Source organism: Arthroderma uncinatum, assembly GCF_011692745.1.
Source record: "Arthroderma uncinatum strain CBS 119779 chromosome Unknown scaffold4, whole genome shotgun sequence".
In the NCBI taxonomy this organism is placed as follows: Eukaryota; Fungi; Ascomycota; class Eurotiomycetes; order Onygenales; family Arthrodermataceae; genus Arthroderma; species Arthroderma uncinatum.
Window position 1 is genome coordinate 1,969,845 of NW_022983866.1, and position 19,975 is coordinate 1,989,819.

At 47.7% G+C, this 19,975-nt stretch overlaps 8 protein-coding genes across 8 annotated transcripts; 3 read left to right on the plus strand and 5 right to left on the minus strand.

The window, feature by feature from the left end:
• Positions 1–511: 511 nt before the first annotated feature.
• On the minus strand, positions 512–1,760 carry GIQ15_05950 (uncharacterized protein; the record flags this gene model as incomplete). Its single annotated transcript, XM_033553367.1, has 2 exons — positions 512–1,184; positions 1,315–1,760. The coding sequence occupies 2 exons, from the start codon at positions 1,758–1,760 to the stop codon at positions 512–514; spliced, it is 1,119 nt and encodes a 372-aa protein (XP_033404511.1).
• Positions 1,761–3,297: 1,537 nt separating this feature from the next.
• On the minus strand, positions 3,298–4,293 carry GIQ15_05951 (40S ribosomal protein S2; the record flags this gene model as incomplete). The annotated part of the gene is made up of 3 exons (XM_033553368.1): positions 3,298–3,555; positions 3,621–3,878; positions 4,072–4,293. 3 exons carry the CDS (start codon positions 4,291–4,293, stop codon positions 3,298–3,300), a joined length of 738 nt encoding a protein of 245 aa, XP_033404512.1.
• A 444-nt stretch (positions 4,294–4,737) lies between these two features.
• Positions 4,738–5,497, plus strand: GIQ15_05952 (uncharacterized protein; the record flags this gene model as incomplete). Its single annotated transcript, XM_033553369.1, has 5 exons — positions 4,738–4,748; positions 4,861–4,891; positions 4,949–5,054; positions 5,125–5,430; positions 5,469–5,497. 5 exons carry the CDS (start codon positions 4,738–4,740, stop codon positions 5,495–5,497), a joined length of 483 nt encoding a protein of 160 aa, XP_033404513.1.
• A 660-nt stretch (positions 5,498–6,157) lies between these two features.
• GIQ15_05953 (eukaryotic translation initiation factor 4E-1) lies at positions 6,158–7,054 on the plus strand (the record flags this gene model as incomplete). Its single annotated transcript, XM_033553370.1, has 3 exons — positions 6,158–6,343; positions 6,431–6,502; positions 6,587–7,054. 3 exons carry the CDS (start codon positions 6,158–6,160, stop codon positions 7,052–7,054), a joined length of 726 nt encoding a protein of 241 aa, XP_033404514.1.
• Positions 7,055–7,651: 597 nt separating this feature from the next.
• GIQ15_05954 (coenzyme a synthetase) lies at positions 7,652–9,690 on the minus strand (the record flags this gene model as incomplete). The annotated part of the gene is made up of 5 exons (XM_033553371.1): positions 7,652–7,698; positions 7,783–8,015; positions 8,076–8,989; positions 9,072–9,370; positions 9,450–9,690. The coding sequence occupies 5 exons, from the start codon at positions 9,688–9,690 to the stop codon at positions 7,652–7,654; spliced, it is 1,734 nt and encodes a 577-aa protein (XP_033404515.1).
• Positions 9,691–11,415: 1,725 nt separating this feature from the next.
• GIQ15_05955 (uncharacterized protein) lies at positions 11,416–12,532 on the minus strand (the record flags this gene model as incomplete). Its single annotated transcript, XM_033553372.1, has 3 exons — positions 11,416–11,871; positions 11,937–12,424; positions 12,508–12,532. 3 exons carry the CDS (start codon positions 12,530–12,532, stop codon positions 11,416–11,418), a joined length of 969 nt encoding a protein of 322 aa, XP_033404516.1.
• A 1,745-nt stretch (positions 12,533–14,277) lies between these two features.
• On the minus strand, positions 14,278–16,054 carry GIQ15_05956 (nicotinate phosphoribosyltransferase; the record flags this gene model as incomplete). The annotated part of the gene is made up of 4 exons (XM_033553373.1): positions 14,278–14,501; positions 14,574–15,003; positions 15,063–15,682; positions 15,943–16,054. The coding sequence occupies 4 exons, from the start codon at positions 16,052–16,054 to the stop codon at positions 14,278–14,280; spliced, it is 1,386 nt and encodes a 461-aa protein (XP_033404517.1).
• Positions 16,055–16,476: 422 nt separating this feature from the next.
• Positions 16,477–17,253, plus strand: GIQ15_05957 (uncharacterized protein; the record flags this gene model as incomplete). The annotated part of the gene is made up of 2 exons (XM_033553374.1): positions 16,477–16,705; positions 16,772–17,253. The coding sequence occupies 2 exons, from the start codon at positions 16,477–16,479 to the stop codon at positions 17,251–17,253; spliced, it is 711 nt and encodes a 236-aa protein (XP_033404518.1).
• Between the last annotated feature and the right edge of the window lie 2,722 nt (positions 17,254–19,975).

The window sequence follows — 19,975 nt, forward strand, 5'->3', positions numbered from 1 at the left end:
CCAAATTTTGATTTCATCAAAGCCTGGGAGCTGCCAACTACTGGTAACCAGCAACAAATTTGCTAATCTATAATATACGATGATGCTACCGTAAATTTACCAAAGCAAAAGTTTATCGATAGCCCATACCAATTTGAGATTTCGGGGTGTTTTATCTATTTTACTTGTATTGCTTGTCTTATCAGCTAAAATTGTCCCTATACGATATTTGCTATTTGGCTCTTGAAAGTTCGGAGATGTACACTACTTGACGCAGCAATGCAATTTTGGGTTTTGCACATTATCATCATTAAACAATCGCAAGTCCATTAAGTACAAATCAGGTCACTCAGACCCCTCCCATTAGTTATTAGCATTCCCTAAGCCAGACATAAACTGGCAACGGGTATCTTTCCTTGTACAGTAAAAAAAGAAAAGAAATTCGTGATATTCATAAGCGTAACGACGTCATCGCGCCCTGCTATCACCACGTGATCACTCTATTCAAACCTCGCCAACTTCACCAAGTTGACTACTTCCGCTTCGTGGGCGTGCCAGTTGGCTTCCCATCAGGCGTGAAGACGCCTCCCGCCAGCTTGCCGGTTCTTGCACAGCTTCGGGCCCTGAATGCAGTGCGACGGTGCAGGCCGTCGCCATTGTCCGGAAAGCAATCTGGTGCTTTCTCGATGGCTGCATCCTCTCTGCCGATGCTGGCTTTACGCCATTGGCAGACCTTTTCGTTGACGAGCTTGTGCTCGTCTGCCTTGTCGGCCGGCTTCTTTCCCTTCTTTGGGATGTCCACGAGTTTGCCCTTGTCAAGGGCCGCCGGCTCCTTTCCCTTTCTCTTTGGGATATTAATGAGTTTAACCTCTCCAGGTTTGACATGCCTCACCCGCATGGCGTACTCTGCCACGTTATTTGGCCAGGATACGACAACTCGCTCGCTCATGGATCGTGGGAGAGCAAAGCCTGCATCGACACAGTCGTTCTTGAAGTTGATCACTCGGAGACGGTGTGGGTTAAACCACTGGAAGAACGGATCGGCATCAACCACGAAGCCATTGAGGCTTATCTGGACGACTGGCAGTCGGTCGGGGACGCATCCCATCTCGGAAGCTCTGGCTCTTGCTTCGGCGATTGCTTCTTTGTCTAAATATTCTCCGACTCCAGCACGTCGGTGTAATTCGCCCTCTCCAGACTCTCCACTATAAAACATATACATGTTAGCCTGATGTGATTTCTCGTTGTATACGTAAAAGAGGACGTGTTTATTTGTTGTAGGCTTGGTGTCTACAACAAGTCACACACAAACATTTGACATTTGGAGGCACTTACTAGTATGATCCCGGAGCCTCATCCACAGTGCGGTATGACCAATCTCCCTTGATAGATGGCCAGTCTGCATTGAAAGTGCGTCGAATACAGGGCTCGAGTGCCATCTCTAAATCGAGTTCCTCGAGGCCGGGATTCAGCCACACAGTCTGCCAGATATATTTCTGATATGACTGGGACATTCCCGTCAACTTGAGCCTTCGAAGGTTTCTGAAGTTGCAAAGTGACGAAAGTTCTTCGAGGGGCATGATATCCGGGCGAAATGGATTCTCAAACGGGTTCTGTCTCTTGGTTGGCCAAAACAGGTCCAACGCGAGAACTTCACAGTTCAAGTTGAGGGACTGCCATGCAGAACCTCCACGGAAGGAAATGATGGGCTTATCGAAGCCATCTGCGGAGTCATCGTCGTCGAATGGCTCTTCACATGGATCAACTTCGTGGGCCGGCATATTGATTTTCTTGCTTCCAAACGCGGAACGTAGAAGCGCGACGTTGCTACCGAAGGATGATCTGGATACTGATCTGTCGGTACCTCCTTTTTTCGTGTTGTTCGACGCGCCGATGTTGAAGATACGGCCGACTGATGCCAGAGATTCTGATCTGCTGAGGCTAAAGGGAAGGCAGCTGATATCACCTACGCTGGATCTCCTTTTTCGAGGAGGGAAGCGCGCTTTTGGTTTCTCTGAAGGATACGCCGATGCAGCTGACGCGACTTTTCGATGTGGTGGAATGACAGCTCTTCTTGTAACTGTTTGGCAAGCTTGTCAATCTATCGAGATCTGAAAAAGACTCCCAGTGCAGGTAGATGGGGAAAGATTCTTCTTGCAGCAAGAGCATGGAAGGAATATTCACTGACTCACCTGGTCTCACTGGTTTGTGATCTTTTTCATCGCCGTCCTCCTCCTTGTTGATATGACAACGAGGTGCTCGGCAACACACCATGGTTGCTACTTTAGTTTCACGATATAGGCCCGGACTTCTATAGTAGCTGATATGGTATGTGAAGGGTAGTTCAGGTTCTCAGAAGGCCTGTATTAACTCTGCTTCCAGGTACAAGGAGAGAGGGGTATTGGGATAAGGATCCTATCAAACAGTAAGAGGTTTGTGGGCTCCTTTTTCTTGTTGTGCTTTTTTATATGAAGAAATTTGTTCTGTGTGGTGTTAGGGCCGCTAAAAGTGTTACTGTTATTGTTGTCCTGATGTGCCCAGCTACTCCTAGACAGGAGGGGATATGTACTTGTATGACAGTCTACCATCTTGGGTCAAACAGGGGAACTATGAAGGAATGGATAATAAACCACAACTTTTCAGGATGACTGTAGTTTGGCTTGGGGAGGGTCTCCTATTTATTCTCTACCCCCTAACTACTTTGCTGCCACATATACATTTTTTTCCTAGGTGTTGTTGATAGCCAACATAAAATATATCCCTTTATTCTCTGGATATCATGCAAGGGGCTTTCTGCGACCCCTGAACCACCAAAATATGAAACCTAGTAAGATCTAACATCTATGCAAATAGGTTTCAGATTTGGTAGCATACGCCGGGTTGCAGTTGTTGCTACTGTCTGTTGGGTTTCCTTTGTCAGGGATGCATGGCCACGAGCATGACTGTACGGAGTACATATATGGCCAGGACATCGTGATACGAGCTTGATTCCATAGGTTTGACTATTAATGCACGGCCTTCTAATTATGCTTTTTGCTTAGAGTGTAAATACTATGGAGTTTGGCTACTGGCAACACATCTTGTTCGTATGTATGGCGCTAGATGTTGCGGAGATATCTTACAGGGCCCCAAGTTGAAGAGCGGGCAAAATATATGACCCATAGACCTCATTCAAGGACAGTCGAAGCACAAGGTATTAATTAAGCCATGTCAAATGGAAATCATTATCTCATTTGGCTCCTGACAAGCTCGCAAGGAATTTTATCCGCTAACTAAAATAGAAAAGGGAAAAGTAAAGAAAATCCTATTTTCCACTTTTTAGTATTTCTTTCCTTCCCGTAGAACATCACCGAATTCCTCGAGAGGGCTTCGGATGAGCTTGGTCTCCTTCCATAGGTTGGGGGTCAGGTAACCGTATGAGTTACCGACAGCGACGAAGGTGGCCTTGAGGGTGTTCTCAAGGGTCTTGGTGGAGCCGGAAGAGGTTGTGTAAATATCACCGACACCAGCCAATTGGAGGAATCGCTTAACGGATGGAGAGGCAACGAGACCGGTACCACGGGGAGCAGGGATCAACTAGATTATATAGTTAGGACGACGTTCATTTATTCATTCAAAAAACCCAAAGGAGAACCACATACCCTAACAGAGACGGAACCGCACTTTCCGCTGGTCTTGGTTGGGAGAGAGTGAGGTTCACCGAGGTTGGAACCCCAGTAACCTCTACGGACAGGGAGAACGCTGAGCTTGGCGATTATGATGGCGGCACGAATAGCAGTAGCGACTTCCTTGGAGGTCTTGATTCCGAGACCGACGTGGCCCTCGGAGTCTCCAATGACAACAATGGCCTTGAAACGGGTTCGTTGACCGGCACGGGTCTGCTTCTGGACAGGCTTGATCTATATCCACGGAAAATCCCCAATTAGCATCAATCGTCAAATAACCCTTATAAAACGATCATAATCCCAGGCGCATTATGCCCAACAGCCGTCCTCCATCGACGTATCCCGTATCCACAAGTCTCTGGTAGAAGAATTGTATATTCCGTACCTTCATGACCTCATCCTTGAGCTTTGGCAAAAAGAAATCGACGATCTGGTATTCCTTGATGGGCAAACTGTGGAGGTAGATCTGCTCGATGCTGGTGATCTTTCCGGCCTTGACGAGACGGCCGAGCTTGGTGACGGGCTGCCATTCCTTCTCTTCGTTCTTGGGACCACGACGTCCGCGACGGCCACCACGGCCACGACCACGGTCTCCTCCGCGCGAGCCAAAGCCACCGCGTCCACGGTCTCCTCGTGTAGCGTCAGCCATGTTTTTTTGTATCGAAATCGACGGTTGTAGGGGAAGGGCTGGAGGTCGAGGTCGTGTCGATTTGCGCTGGTCGAAGCAAGTTCTCTTTCTTCGTGCTTGTCGTCGCCTGCAACTTTCGGCACAGAAAGCGATGTGGAGCGTTACATAAGCCCCCTCTAAGCGAGTGACCGCAGAACCCTCCCCGCTAGCCCTAAGCCCTAATTTTTGGCCTAAAACGGACACGTCTGCCTTGTGGAAATAAGACCGAAAAGTGCGTGACTTTAAAGGGGGCTCGAGATTTTTAACGCCGCGATAAAGCCGAACTCCACCCGCAGGTCCAGGAGCAGCTCCGGTTGGGAGATCTCAAGCTGCGATGGCGCGTCTTCCCTGGATAAATCATTGAGGAGCGTATGAAGCTCGTCGTCTTTTACTCTCCAGGTGTACGATAAGGCAACAGACTTCATAATGTTGCGATGGTGAGTGACATACCTCTCTCCGTCATCGGAGACATCTTCAACCCCCCTGATATCGAATCATCTTCTAATCTTATCATGGTTGATATAGGTATCAAGCTAAGTTGGCTACCAGGCCATTGCTTACCCAGAGCATCGGCAGCGCCGTGAGCTACTACGTACATCTGATCTAATATAATATACAGCGGCTGACATGAATGCAGGTCCTTTTTGGAACCGGAGACGTCCTGGCCCAGCAGCTCGTCGACCGAGCCGGCATCGAGAACCATGACTACGCCCGCACTGGTCGGATGGTCTTATACGGAGGCGGTATGTCTAGTACTTTCCTTGCGAACTACACATAAGATCTCTGCTGATGTTTGCTGGTATTTCGATATAGCAATCTTCGGACCAGCCGCAACGACTTGGTATAAGTTCATGCAGCGAAACATTGTTTTCAGAAGTCCCAAGGCTACATTAGTTGCTAGAGTGTGTGCAGATCAGGTCCTGTTCACTCCTACGCATCTGACCTGTTTCCTATCCTCCATGGCACTCATGGAAGGAAACGACCCATTGGAGAGGCTCCGAACAACTTTTGGCACCGCCTACAAGACCAACCTCATGCTCTGGCCATGGGTGCAGGCGGCTAACTTTTCATTCGTGCCATTAGAGCACCGAGTTCTTGTCGTTAACCTCGTCAGCCTTGGTATGTTATATCCTGGTTGAACCCGCTGTTCTTTGCAGCATTCCATGTCCGCGTTGCTAACAGTTGATCGGCAACCCTCTAGGCTGGAACTGTATACTAAGCCTTATAAACAGTAAGGGTGATAAGGAAAGTTCATAATCAGTCCTCCTCCCTACTGCAAATTTTTGGTTATATTCCCCATAGAGCACTGCTTTTTTTGTCCTTTCTAGAGTGGCCATAGACCGGCCCTACGAATTGAACCTTTTTTAGCATAGAATAAATGTAATAGTATATTTCTCACAATAGAAAGCTGCTACAAGTTGCAAGATGCTATCGTCAGACGTAAAAGGAGACCAGGTTCTTCCATCGAGATCTCATCGTAGTTAAATCTGTGTGCAAACAGTGCAAACTCAACGACCAAAGCTTCTGATGCCTTCAAGATTAAAAAAAATAAAACTTCAAGAGAAGCGCGATCTCACCACCAAACGTCACAGTTCCAGATCACAAATTCTGCCTGGAGCAGAGGACCTTCTACTCCGTATTCCCCTTTATATCATCTCTATCGCTGTTGGGTAGTGGTACGATCGAGCCTTCCCGCATTCGACCAACCGACTCACGAAGCTTTCAACCTCACCTCACTCAAACCGCCATCTTCTCGACGCTTCACCTAAGAGCATCTCTCTCTCCAGCCTATACAGCACTCGTACATCGATCGAGCTAATCCGATACATACGCTACTTCTTACAAGATGGCGACGGAAAATGGAACCAAGCCTGAGCAGGCCGTGAGCAACGAGAACTCTACCCCAGACGGAGCAGAGGGCCAGAACAAGGATGAACAGATCACCGTCTTCCATGACCCTGTTAACTTCAACGTTAAGCACCCTCTCATGAACGAATGGACTCTGTGGTTCACAAAGCCTCCAAGTGGCAAGGTATGCATTCGAGAGAGCGCTCATTTTTGAAGCCGCATACAGTCATAATATACCTCGCGAATGCTAACTGGAGTATTCATTTTTTAGGGCGACAACTGGAATGACCTTCTTAAAGAAGTTGTCACTTTCAACTCCGTCGAAGAGTTCTGGGGCATCTATGTAAGCCTAGATTTGCTTATTCCACAAATGAGGGGCACTGTTTTATATATCCAACATAACATCTAACCTCGTTCCCGTTTACAGAATAACATCGCGCCTACCTCTCAGCTAGGCCTAAAGTCAGACTACCATCTGTTTAAGAAGGGTGTCAGACCAGAATGGGAGGACCAACAGAACAAACATGGCGGCAAATGGTCGTACTCGTTTAAATTCACCAAGGACAGAAACCAAGTTCCAATCGATGAGCTCTGGCTTCATGCCCAACTTACAGTTATCGGAGAAACATTGGAAAACGATGGTGACAATGAAGTCATGGGTGTTGTGGTCAACGTACGCAAGGCCTTTTACAGAATCGGTCTATGGACCAGAACTGTCGGAAAGGCGACCAACGACGGACGTACGTCAGAGCAGGGACAGAAGGTTCTTTTGGCTATTGGTAAACGGTTCAAGGAAGTTCTTAAGTTGAAGGAGAATGAGCTTCTCGAATTTTCGGGTCACACCGAGAGTGCCAATGCGGGAAGCACCCGTGCTAGAGCCAAATATACGGTCTGAGTGAGCAGCTTTTGATCGTATGAGAAATTCAATCTATTCCAGACATCGACTCTGTATCGCTGAGGTCCTCTTCAGTGCGCTGAACAGTTGTGGTTGGCGTTGGGGGATCTACGGCCATCTTCTGTCCCATCGGCGAGACTGATGATACTGGTAGAGATGGTTATTGCGCTTTCTCAATTAGCAAAATGGAGTCTATTGAAGGCTCAGCGTGCGCATAACGTTACTGGCGCAGCTCTATTTCCCCCTGGATTTTATTTTAAAAGCTAAAACCTGGGGCTAACGTGGTTTATTTAACGTGTCTTCCGTTTTTTTTTTTTTCACTTCTTAATGTCCTTGACTTTTATGCCTGTTCATTTTCAGGGAGTTCTCCCTTTTAACGTGGTTTTTATTATGCGTCCCTATCGTGTATAATGATTTATTTATTAGGAGATATCAGTCCCTGTTTCTTCGAGCCAGTATTCTTTCATTCCACGGCCTGTCTAAACTAATTTCCTGCCTGGTATATCCAACTTGAGCATGGTCTATATTCTAATATTGTACACGAGCCTTACATGACCCTACGTCATTTATATCATACATGATCAGCGGGACATCTTCCTATGATGACTCGCCGAAGACATCCCGTTTAAGGACTTTCTTGTTCACTAGTAAAGAAAATCAAATAGTCAGTTTCCGCGCATTGTAATAAATCTCCAAGTGGAGTTATATGAGTGTTTAAGCAACTTTACCTTTTCCCATCGCATTTCTTGGGATCCCATTTTCCAATATTCTCATCTCCTGCGGTATTTTGTATTCTGACAGTTTCTCCTTTAATGCGCGCCGCAGATCAAGGATGCCCCAAGGTTTGCCTTCACGAGTCCCCGTGTTTGCGTGTTTCGGGTCCAGCACCAATACCGCAGCAACTTTCTGGCCCCATTGATCTGACGGGAGGCCAACGACAGCTGCCTCTAGGGCCTGCGGACTAAAATCCCCAGAAGTTAGCTATAATATGAGAGCAATTGTCAATGTAATAAATACTTACAGGGCAAGAAGCTCCCGTTCGACTTCCAGTGCGCTCACTTTCTCTCCTCCAACCTTGATAATGTCCACACTCTGGCGGCCTTGAATGAAATATAACGGGCCTTTTGCCCAATTACTTCCACTTTGTCCAGCACCCGAAACCTGCTTTCTAATAGCCATATCGCCAGTCTTGAACCATCTGCCTTTGCCATCAGAACCTTCCATAAATGAATCCTCAGTGGCACGTTCGTTCTTCCAATATTCTTTGAAAATAGTTGGCCCTCGTAGTTGAATTTCTCCTACCCGCTCACGCTTGTTCGCGTCATATTCTTCTCCCGGCCGTATCACTTCTTGGCTGTCTAGATCGAATAACCTGACTTCAACAGACGGTAGTGGCCATCCAACACTCCCATCAACCCTGTCTTTAAAATGCATGCCACAACTGAGAGCCATACCGACTTCGGTCATGCCATACCGTTCAAGAAGCACATTTCCCCCGCTAAGCTTGGTCCATGATTCTTTTATTGGAGTAGGCAATGCGGCAGACCCGGAAATGTTTAGTCGTAGATTTTCGGGCAAAATAGCTTCCTTTGCAGCTTTTTGGGTGATATCAGGGAGTGTATTAAATGTACCGAGGAGGCGATGGTAAATAGTCGGAACAGCTGTAAGGAAGTTTATAGGTTTTGGAGGCGGGATTGTATTGGAGTTGGGCATAAATGGTCGAGCGAGTCTATCCCATACCGTAGTGGGATTGAATGGGAACGTAAACTCAATAGATGAACCAGCGAGTAATGGTGCTAGAATGGCATTAACCGTTCCATGAATGTGATGGAGCGGTAGCATGTGAAGTAGTCTATCGTCCGGCGAATAGGACCATGCCTGAACTAAAGACTTCGTTTGCGCTGCTAGAGCAGAATGTGGGAGGAATACGCCTTTCTGAAAATATCCAACAAAGATTAGCTAGTACTCCGTTCCACACCTTCATTGTTTAAGGCCCGAGTCCCAATTCCCAACATACCGGACGATTTGTAGTACCTGATGTATACAGCATCATTCCACCTTGGGGGTTCTCCATATCCCGAAATTCGACATTCGCCGGAGATATAGCCCCATCATTGAGCTTCGGAATATATTCCAAAACAGGACGCTTCACTAGTTCTCCATCGAGCACTTGTTCTGCTTTTTCGCGATACTTTTCAGTTGCTAGTAGTATTTCTGCCTGCGAATTATCGAGGATATATCTCAGCTCTGCAGCCGGGAAGCTAGGAGAAAGAGGAAGCGCAATGCCGTCGGCCGCAAGTATAGAGAGCAACGTAACTATAATTCCACAAATAATGTTAGCCTTCTAGAACATCAATTGCGAGGCTGGGGGTCTATCTAAGAGTGTCTACAGTACCCACGTAGTCGTAGCTATTCTCTGCCAAAAATGCCACGGGCTTTCCCTGTAGATTGAGTCCTTTCAAAGAGCGGTCTCCAAGTGCTTCAAGCTTATCTTGAGCTAGTATGACGTCTCCGATGAGGTTTCCATAGCTAAAGGTGCGTCCGGATGCACTATGGACAACGGACGTGGATTGCGGGTCGTGTGAGACCAGCGGGCGGAAGAAAGGGAGATTCGGAAGACCTGATGCTAATCGCATTTGCTGGGCCCTACCGCTCTTCCATCTTAACCATAATCTGGCGCTATACTGGTTCAATTGAGGCGTCGAATGCTGTTGCCCAACTCGAGAGAGCTGCTGGCAGCCCAGGCGCATCATCGTAAAGGAAAAAAAAAACGGCTATTTCGCAGGGCGTTCTCTTGTCTCCATTGCAGGTTAATTCCCAATTGAAATCATCGAAAGTAAAGCCATCATTTAGAGGTATATAATCGTTTATATCTTATGTTGTCTTCGATGTTGACCTTAGCAGAGTTTCCCGGAATTGCGTTTGAAGTGAACCCAAAAGCCTATTTTTTATCGCTATCGGCTTGGTGGTTCTTAACCCCGAGCCTTCAATCATACGACAGATATACAAGCACCACCACCGAATCTCTTGCGTTTCCCTTATATCCCTCTTTGCGATTCACATACCGATGCTCCGCACTATCAGACTAAGCCAGCAGCGCCTGCAGCTCTTCTCGCGCATACCGAGAATGTCCGCCAGCACTTCCGCCTCTCAGACACCATTGGAGGACGCAATTCGCGAAAAGGCAAGCTACAGACCACGGAACAGGAGAAGCGCAGAGAATCTACGATGTTTGAGCAGTAAGCTAATTGCAGAAATAACCATAGGTCACCAAAGAGCTATCGCCGATTTCCCTCACGATCCAAAACGACTCCAAACACCACGCTCATCATGCGCCGATGCAGGGCAATACATCAACAGAAACCCATTTCAGGTGTGTACGGCTGGCGCATAGCGATAGTTCATAAACCAGAACTCTGCCACGGAGTGTCCGACCCTTTTAAAGTTGACAGTCTGCTCACTATTACTCCTTGCCTATAATTCAGTGTAACGATAGTCTCGTCGGCATTTGCATCCAAGAACCAACCTGCCCGGCATAGAATGGTATATAACCTGCTGAAAGAAGAAATGGCTAGAGAGGGTGGATTACATGCGCTGCAGTTGAAGACCAGGACTCCTGAAGAGGAAGAGAGGGCAAAGCAGCAAGAGAAATAGCTATGATCACGCCATGCCATATGAGCTGCCGGTGTTCTTATCTTTGGAGGTCAATTATCGGCCTGAAGATAGATGCTATAATACGATAGATCTGGACCTCACGTTTAAATTATATATTGCATCAAACGTTGACTTGGCCCTGTTTCGATAGTGGAAGTGGAAGTGGAAAGGATAGAGTAAAATGAACGGACATTTGTTCAGCTAACTAATATATTAGAACAGCCTGTTGTGTTCCAACACTCGAATATATAAACCAATGACTCTTTTGGAAGAAAAAAAATCCAGTACACAACCAAAGAAATAACACAGGAGAAACGATAGGAGAGGGAGAAAAGGAAAAAGAAAAAACCAAGGGTAATATTATATAGTAGTAGTGGTAAATAGTACTCTTCCAAGAAACAGAAAAGAATATGACACAAGGAAAAGTATCACAGAGCCACGAGAGCTGGGATGGTACAGCTGGGATAATGTAGTTGTAACTGCTATGACGACAAAAACAAAAGAAAATAGGAGGCTCCAACGGTAACTGTGGCTTATCCGGGTTGATGCTGAGACGAATACGGTAAGGAAAGGGGATTTTGTTCGAGGTAACTCAGAATGAGTGAGTGCTCTGGGTGGTCTCCCCCAGAAGGGTTTTACAATATCAATTCAAAGACAAGGGTATAAGCAAATGTACAAAGGGAAGTAGAGGCTTAGCGTGGGAAGACTCAGGCCAGCCATCGGCCATCAGCATTATGGATGAGTAGGAGGTTGAATTTAAGCCTTCTTTTGTACAACGACAACGACGACCACGACGACAACGATGACGATAATGATGAGAACTGTTGGGTGGTGCGGTTAGCATGGGCTTTCAAGTTGGTGAGGATATCGATGGACTTACGGCAGATGAGTAGACACCACCACTTCTTTCGGTTACGTGCACGAGCGGAGTCAATGGCGCCTTTTATCTCTTCGTTGGCCTTGTCGACGTTCTCTCGGACTTCCTCGCCGGTCTGGTCGATATGGGCGACGGCTTCTTCCTGTTGAACCACCATGGCCTCAAGATCGTGGAACATCTGCGTCAACTCAACAAAGTCTCTCTCGATCTTCTGGATCTCTTCGTGTCTGGCTCGGACCATCTGTGACACTTTCTGTGCATCTCCACGACGATCACTTTGAATCAACTGTATTATATTCGGATTAGCACGATGTTTGGTTATGATAAATAGGGCGTGAAAATGGAACATACAGCCTGGCTGAAAATTTGTTGGTTCGAGCTATCCTGAACAGCCTCCCTGACTTCCGCATCCGTAGCATCTGGTCGAACAATTCTGTACTGTCTGGCCATCTGTGACTCGGACTCCTTTCGGAAATCGGCCTGGACCTGCTGATATCTGGTGATGGCTGCTTTCAAGCTTCGCTCGACTTTTCCAACCTGAGACGAGTTGCGTGGGCTTCCAGATTCCGGCATCTGTTTGATGGACTTGACGCGGTCGACCAAGTTGCGGTAAAGTCGCTTGGTCTGGTTGGCCATATCTTCCACTTCGTCGCGGATGGCTTTTTCTCGGGCCGGGTCAACATCACTGAGTAGACGGCGGTATAAGGTGCTGAGCTGGTCAACATATTTGTTCACATCATCGATTCCACGGTCGACATCTCTGCACTGGTTTAGGATGGCGTTGGGGTCGTGGGCAGGCGGTTGGTTGTAGTTTTGGCCCTGGTTGTATTGACCCATTTCTATCACGGTAAGCGGTTAGCCAACCCAGCGCGACAAACCTGCGAGTCCCGCCGCAATGGCGAACAGACGAGAATGGACATACCATAGTTGTTGTGGCCGGCTTCCATATCTTGATTATATCTGTTATCGGGATGGCCAGATTGAGCGTCGATTTGGCCGTAGCCTCGCACTTGATTGTTATATCCCTAAACGTCCCATGCAATTAGCCACCGAGTTCCCCCGCCAGAAACCACAGTGTGTCAAAAAGTACAGCTGTTATATCAAATTTCGACAAACGAGAGTGGCGACTCACGCTCATTGTGAAATATGGAGTGCCTAGCCGTCAACAAGGCGTGTATAAAAGGAGTATTTTTTTTTCTGGGGCGTCGAGGAGGTCGAAATGGAAATTGTAAGAGCACACAAAGATAAAATGCAACCGGTAACCCTTTTAAAAAAGAGAAATCTGTGTAAACGCAGTAGTGTGAAGGCTGCTATAAATGGAGGGTGGCTGAATGGGAATCCAGCGCAGGGCTGCGGCCGTAGGGTTGTAGATAGGCGATTGGGGGGCGCTGGAGCGGCGATCTCGGAGACGCGGCGACGGTGAGCTGTGGAGGGGCAGCGGGTGTGCAGATGACGCCAGAACAGCCAGGCAGCGAGGTTGAGAGATGAAGCCGAACGGTACGGTCGAGCAGCAGCAGAAGGGAGAAGGGAGAAGGGATGTGTTGATGTTGTCTGAAAAGGAGTCTAAAGGAGTCTCGGACTAATTAATTACGCGGCAACGGGCGGTTCGAGAGGCTCAGGCGGCGCTAGCTGGCTTGGGCCTAGCGCGACTGACGTGCATGGGCCGAACTGGGTAGCTTGGCCGTGCCGTTTTAGGGCTCCCCTTCCATCCTGCGGGATGCTCACGCCGCCCTAAGCTCTATCTTTAGGCCTCGCTACTCTTCGCTAAGCTGCAGGACACTACACGAACAAGACATACACGACTCAGCTGGCGGTGGAGGATGAGGTCAGGCGAGGACCTGGATATCGTTGAATATGGCCGTCATGAACACAATTGTGTCCGTGGTGGATGGTTCAAGAGAGGATGGTTCAAGACAGGATGGTTCAAGAGAGGATGGTTCAAGAGAGGATGGTTCAAGAGAGGATGGTTCAAGACAGGATCAGGTCATACAAGCTGAACATCGTCCACAAGGATTTATTTTGCTGCCTTGGTGATCTATTCTTGCTCTAACTATGATGGAAGCCTAGTTATGCTTATATGTAATACAGAGGATTAATTAAAATGCAGTGCTCATACATAGATGTGCTACCTACACCTAATTACTACCGTGAAGTAAATACATCTCTGCCGATAGGACTACTACTGGCTCCTATAGGCCCAGCTTCTGATATTTGTATTCCTACCATATATATTTAAATTAAACTATATACAGTTTAACATTAAGAAGATAGGCAGCCACGGATGGCAAACATAGTTAATTTATCCTAGGCACCCGCTTATAGGAAATATTTGATAAAGTTGCATATAGCTGTGAAGTATATTTTGCTGCACCAACAACAGGTGACACGATTATATATTAAACAATATTCACTTTCTAAGTTGAGGTCCAGAGGGATAAACTTCTCGAGTACTAACTTCCCGGGTGATATGGACTGGTCGATGCGGCTTTCAAAGAAGTGAAAGTATTCCTTCCCTTTCTACGGTGGCTTTCACAATCAATTCCTCACGGTCTGTGGGTTAGGCGCTTTTCCCATTGAGATAGCTGGCGTTTGATATCTCAAAGGTGCATGTTCAATATGACATCAGCTAGGGAAGAACCAAACGAGCCGCTGGTCAGTTAATCTATAAAGGGTATGATACAATATCGATGCCCTACTCTCCCTTCTTACCCCACCGCGCTGTCTCGTCTCCGGCTTCCCAGTCGTGCTCTACATAACCAAGTCGCTTTTTAACCTCTACCACCGTCTTCGAGTCGCCAGTGTTCTTGCCAAGGTTGTCACTGAGTTTGACCGCTGGCCGTCCTCCGGCGCTGGAAACCTTGATGACTATGTTGAGAGGTACCGACTTGCCCCCGTCCGACGAGCGTTTAAAGTCATCTAGAACATGTGGATTAGCCAAGGTCGGTCAAGCATAAGTGGGCATTAGACGTAAGGTATGAGGCTTCATACTTGTGAAAAAAGTTCCAACCCCAAAAGTAGGTTGGAATCCAGACTCCTCCGCAATAACCTTATACTCCAAGCAAAGCTCTATATTCAAGGAATCCGAGAATACAACCGTCTTCTTGTCCTTGATGCCTTGCTTATCGTAAAAGTCCTCCACCATCTTCACGAAATAGACGGGGTCGCCAGAGTCTTGCCTTACGCCTGCAAAAACCTGGGCATAGGTCCTTGTTGGGCCATCCTTGGCTCCATCTTCCACATGCGCATGAATAGGGGGTTTGGTTGATGCCAAAGAATCTGTCTCGGCGGTATTATTCCCTGAGGAAGGAAGTGTAGCCTCTGGACCTTCAGCAGCTGCCGTATGCCCTGGAACGGGCTTGCTGAATGCGTCGAGGAACGTCGGGGTACCAAAGGTATCTGTCAGGGCGATACCCAAGACCTGCATTGCAGTTCATTAGTATTCCCCAGAATAATATCAGTGATCAATATGGTACGGACCCCTTCACCGAAACATCCCAGCCAATACCGCAACGCAATCTCGTTGGCATTCTCATAATCGTTCGTAATGGCAGCAATTCCCATATACCACTCATGGGCAACGGTCCCCACGGGTTCGACATCATACTTCATGGCGAAATGGACGTTACTCGTGCCCGAAAGTTTTCCCTTGAAACCCTCCTGCGCACACTGTTTTGCTGCTCGAGTTAGACCTTCCATCACCAGATTCTGGGTATGATAATCTCTTCGTCTCCGAGTCCCGAACTCGGAGAATATACACCCATGTTCAAGGAGTCTGCAACCCTTTCGGAACGCCTTCTCTTCTTGTTGGTGGTAGTCCCAATCGCGATCGCAGAATTTAAAGTACGCTTCACTCGTCAATGCCAAAAGGGGTATTTCGTACAGGATCGTTTCAACCCACAGACCCTTGATCGCTATTTTGACTTCGCCTATATCTTCCTTGGACCCAGTATCGTCTATTGGTATGAACGAAACCTCCAACTGCTCAGAGGGTTTAAGGCGGAATTCCGACAGGTATCTCAGGTATGCCGTGTTGAGATACGGACAGCGCTTCTGCAAGAATTCTAGCTCCTCATTCGTCAAGGTGATATTTTGGAGTCCTGCGATTAAGCATGACTGGTCAGCGTTCCAACCCCACGAACAGGCCAAGATCAGCGTCTCTATAAAATGCACCAATAAGGCGTACTCTCTATTTGTTCTAACAACCAGTTGTATGACCGCCGGGTAAACTTCATGTCCGGTGTTCTGTTCGTGAAGGAATACGTGACATCTAAATGTATCTCCGCGTTAGCCGTGACTCGTACCAACGCCTCCAGAAAATAGAACAACGCGTTGGCGTAGAGAAGAGAAAATAACATACGGGCATTAGGGAAGTATTTTAGAGTCGCGCATTGCATCGTTAGCTTGTAAAGGTCTGTGTCCAGCAAGGAGAACACTCCCTCCGGAGGTGGTGGAGGGGAAGTTGGCCCCATGTTACTGTGATGAACAACTTCCTCGCTCTTGTTCAATTGAGGGTATCAGGCCCTGGGAGAGATATGTAGGGGTAGAGAGAGGAAGAAGACTCATGAGCTGGTAAGAAGCGCGCTCCCAGAAGTAAATATTCGGCAAGCGTTCTATCTTCCCTTTCAGCAGGCAACTTCCTCTCTCCCCCACGCGTTTTTGATGCATGTACGATGATGACATCGGCTAACCAGTGGTGTTTGCATGGTTTGCACTCATGTTTGCGCTTTGTTGCCTTGAAGCGAGTCAAGCGACTTCAGTTTCACCATCTTCGCGAATATCAACGAATTGAAGGACGTGGCTGCTCTACGAAGCTCTAGGCTACACGGAAAGAATATTTTAATTTACGAATTAGGGCCTTGCTTGTATTGTAGGCCTGCCTTTTTTTGCCGAAATGGGCCCGATTCGGAGATACCTGAGAGTCAGCAAGTGTACCGTCCTCGAATGCCGAATATACCTAGAAAACCCGTCAGACTCGCGATGGCTTCTGGACTCCCATGGCGCTATGCTACAGCGGGTGATTGCGAGTATTCGACCGCTAGTGCAACCTAAATTGCGCGAGGAGAAGGAAAGGATTAAGGCGAAGAAAAAAAGCAAGCCGGTCAAAGATGTCCTCGTTGAAGGTCGGTGATTTGCCACCATATGTAGGTGTGGGTATCGGTCTGTTCATTTATTAACGGAGTGGATAGATGATTTCGAGGTATCTATATTCCTACGGGAGAGCGGGAGTCGCCATTCGCTTCTCACACGACAGAAAACATTCAAAAATGATAGAGGCCGGATCACAAGTAATTCTGAGAAAATGACGAGTGGAACAAACGATTCCCCGATACAGATACCGGAGCAAGGTTCAGGCGAAGCGAGAATATTGGTGGAGAGTGATGAAGACGAGCAAATTCCCTTTGCGAATGACGCAGCATTAGATAGGTCGAAAGATGATGAGCAACAGGCCGTTGAGGTGGTGGCAAATAATGATGCCACCAAAGATGAAAAGAAACTAGGCCTTACGACCACATATGACGGGTTTGGAATATGGGGCTGGGTCCTTTGCCTTATCATCAAACGCAAGAAGCCGACAGAAACGGCCCAGAAAGGGAGTGCAGAAGCGCCAGGACAGGCTCTCATGGAAGAGTGGATTTGCACGCAAGCACAACAAGAATACGATGATTAACGATGATTCTGGAAAGAGCCCTATTAGTCCACGAACTCCTCGGGTTTGTCTTCAACGGTTACCTAAACTAGCCAAGTTCGAGACGGAACTAATGACCGACGAACGGAGCCTGCTCCCAAGTTATACGGATACGCCAGCCGTTATGTGGTACAGACCTGGGAGCCAAGGTCAATAGAGGAGCATACATGTTCACCATTCACATCACGCCCTTTCAAAATCAATCAATTGGAGAGCATCAGGGTGTGCTATCTGACTGAAACCCGGAGCGTTGACGTTTTAAAGCACCATTGCAGCAGTAGACAAGCAAACGGGGAGATTTACGAGGCTCGAAACTTGTCACACATCTTCTCCCTCCTGTTCACATGAAATGGGCGGGGGGGGGGGGGGGGGGCAGCACTTGTTCAGGGGCCGTCGATGCTGTGACTGCTTTGTCAAACGGTTTCAACTGGAGCGCACACAAACTGGTTACGTACAAGATTTATATCGCCTTGGCGCTAAGGAACAGATTTTTTCTTCCGGCGAACCACTTCGCACCTGCTACTAAACGGTCATACTCCGTACTCTATATATTATTGGATCTTCGGCTACCTAATTACAAAGTCCCCGAACGAAATTAGTTCGCCTTCCAGAAACGTTAGCCCCGTTTAAGGCGGTTCTCCAGGCCGGCGAAGTGGGCGCAGCTCAACGGCGACGGTCCCATTCGTCTATTAAAGAGGAGCCCAAAGACCAATCACGGCATGAAAATCCCCATAAATAATTTTACCGTGGCGCAGATCAACACTAAGCAAACAAACCACGTTTCTCAACACGCTTGTCAAACGATAATTTCATGATTGAATTGAAACAAGCGACCTTTTTTTCTGAGGCACAGCATGGGAGTTCGTAACAGGTTCAACAGCCAAGACACACACAGGTCCTCGCAAGAGGAACGAGATATCACCCTTGCTCATCTGCATGAACTCCGGCGACTGAAATGGCCATCGACAGGATCCGACGATCTGGTTAACTAATGCCGAACGAATAGACCGATCATTATATGCAAGGAGCGCTTACGACTGCATGCCTTAGGCGTAGTGCATCAAGCAGGGTCATGGTTCAAGGGTGATCAAGCGCCATGCCATATGGCTGAGAACCCCATCGTCGACGTAAGAGGAATATGCAAAGAGTGGCCCGCGAACGCCGCACCTCGGCCAATTCGCACATGGAATCCATTAAACGCCTCAAAGAAGAAAAACCAGCGATGGGAAAAGGTATATGTTTGGCCGCAAAAGATAAAAAACAGGGAAAAAGAAGGACCTCGCCCTAGGCAACCGAGTGCTTTGAACATCAACCCTGCCGGAAAGGCCGATAAGATTTCTCCAAACGAACGCCAAACAGCTGGACCCATCTGAGTGAAGCACTATTACAGGGCAATAATTAAACTAAGCCCCGCTCCGCATCCTCCGCGCCAATTGTCTCGCTCCTTTTGTCGTTTCTTGCCCTCTTTGGGTGTTCTGATCTATCCTAATTAAGATTTCGATCTTCGTCATCGAGCAGCCCTTTTTTATTTTTTGTTCTGTTGAGCCAATAGCTATATTTTTTTCAACTTTGCTAGGCCAATGAGAAAATTTCATCCCGCATGGCGAACTACGAACTAATACTGAATAATGTACCCCTAGTACCACCTGGTACCTCCCCCTATTTTGCAGTCCAGCCCGCCTTAATGTGTGTAATGCTATATGTTGAATTTTAACGAGAAGCCTAAAAGGCAAAATATATCCTTTAATAGAAGCTTGTTGAGTTCCCTAAGGCGGACGGGCAAGGCTGAAGAATAAGCATATGGATACCGATACCGAAAAGGGAGCGGCGAGGCTGGAGATTGCCCAGGATCAAACATCTGCGGTTGTAGCAGGTGAGACAGGCACACACAAAGAAAGGAGATTCAGATTAGAATGTCTATAGATAAGTGCTCCGTATGTTGAGTGTCTGGTTCTCCGTTGTACAGAGAGTGCTCCATAATTAACCAAGCGAGATGGAAGAGGGTGATCATACTAGGCGTGTTAAGTGTACTTATGCACGTAAGTCGACATGCTTTCCTGCACAGCGCTCAATTGAAGGAGACGTGGTGTAACCAAGGCTGTCCCAAGGAGGGCTATATTTACAGGGACTCGCTTCTCGGGCGCTGTACAGGATGCAGGACGCAGGACGCAGGATGCAGGCAGGCCGCAAAAGCACATCCGTACTCCATAAGCCTGGGTGCGCAGAGCGGCTGAGCCCTCTCTTTCTTTTTCCCCCTTCTGTGCATCCTTTTTTGCTTTTCTTTCGACCCGAGCTCGAGCTCGAGGGCCCCATTCGGATGAAACGGCAATTTCGTGTGATGCTCCCAGATGTCTGCGTGATGTTGTAGATAGAACTCCGTAACTCATGAAGGCATCAGGGATAGATTACGACGTAGCAGGTTCCGTAATCAGTTCTACTCCGACTCGGACTCCGATATCTTAGAGTGCATAGGCGAGGTGAGACGGCGTCGGCGAACTTCGAGAACAACATATGCATGTACGTGGGGTGTAGGCGAGCCACCTGATCAATTATGCGGCTCATATATGCAGGCCTTTCTTTTCTCGACATTCTTTCTTTTCATGCATGTCTGGGACGGATGAAAGGACGAAAAGGAATAGATAGAGACTGCGACTCAAAGCGGTATTCCAGGGGAAGACGAGACGAGGTGCTGTGTTTGTTCCAG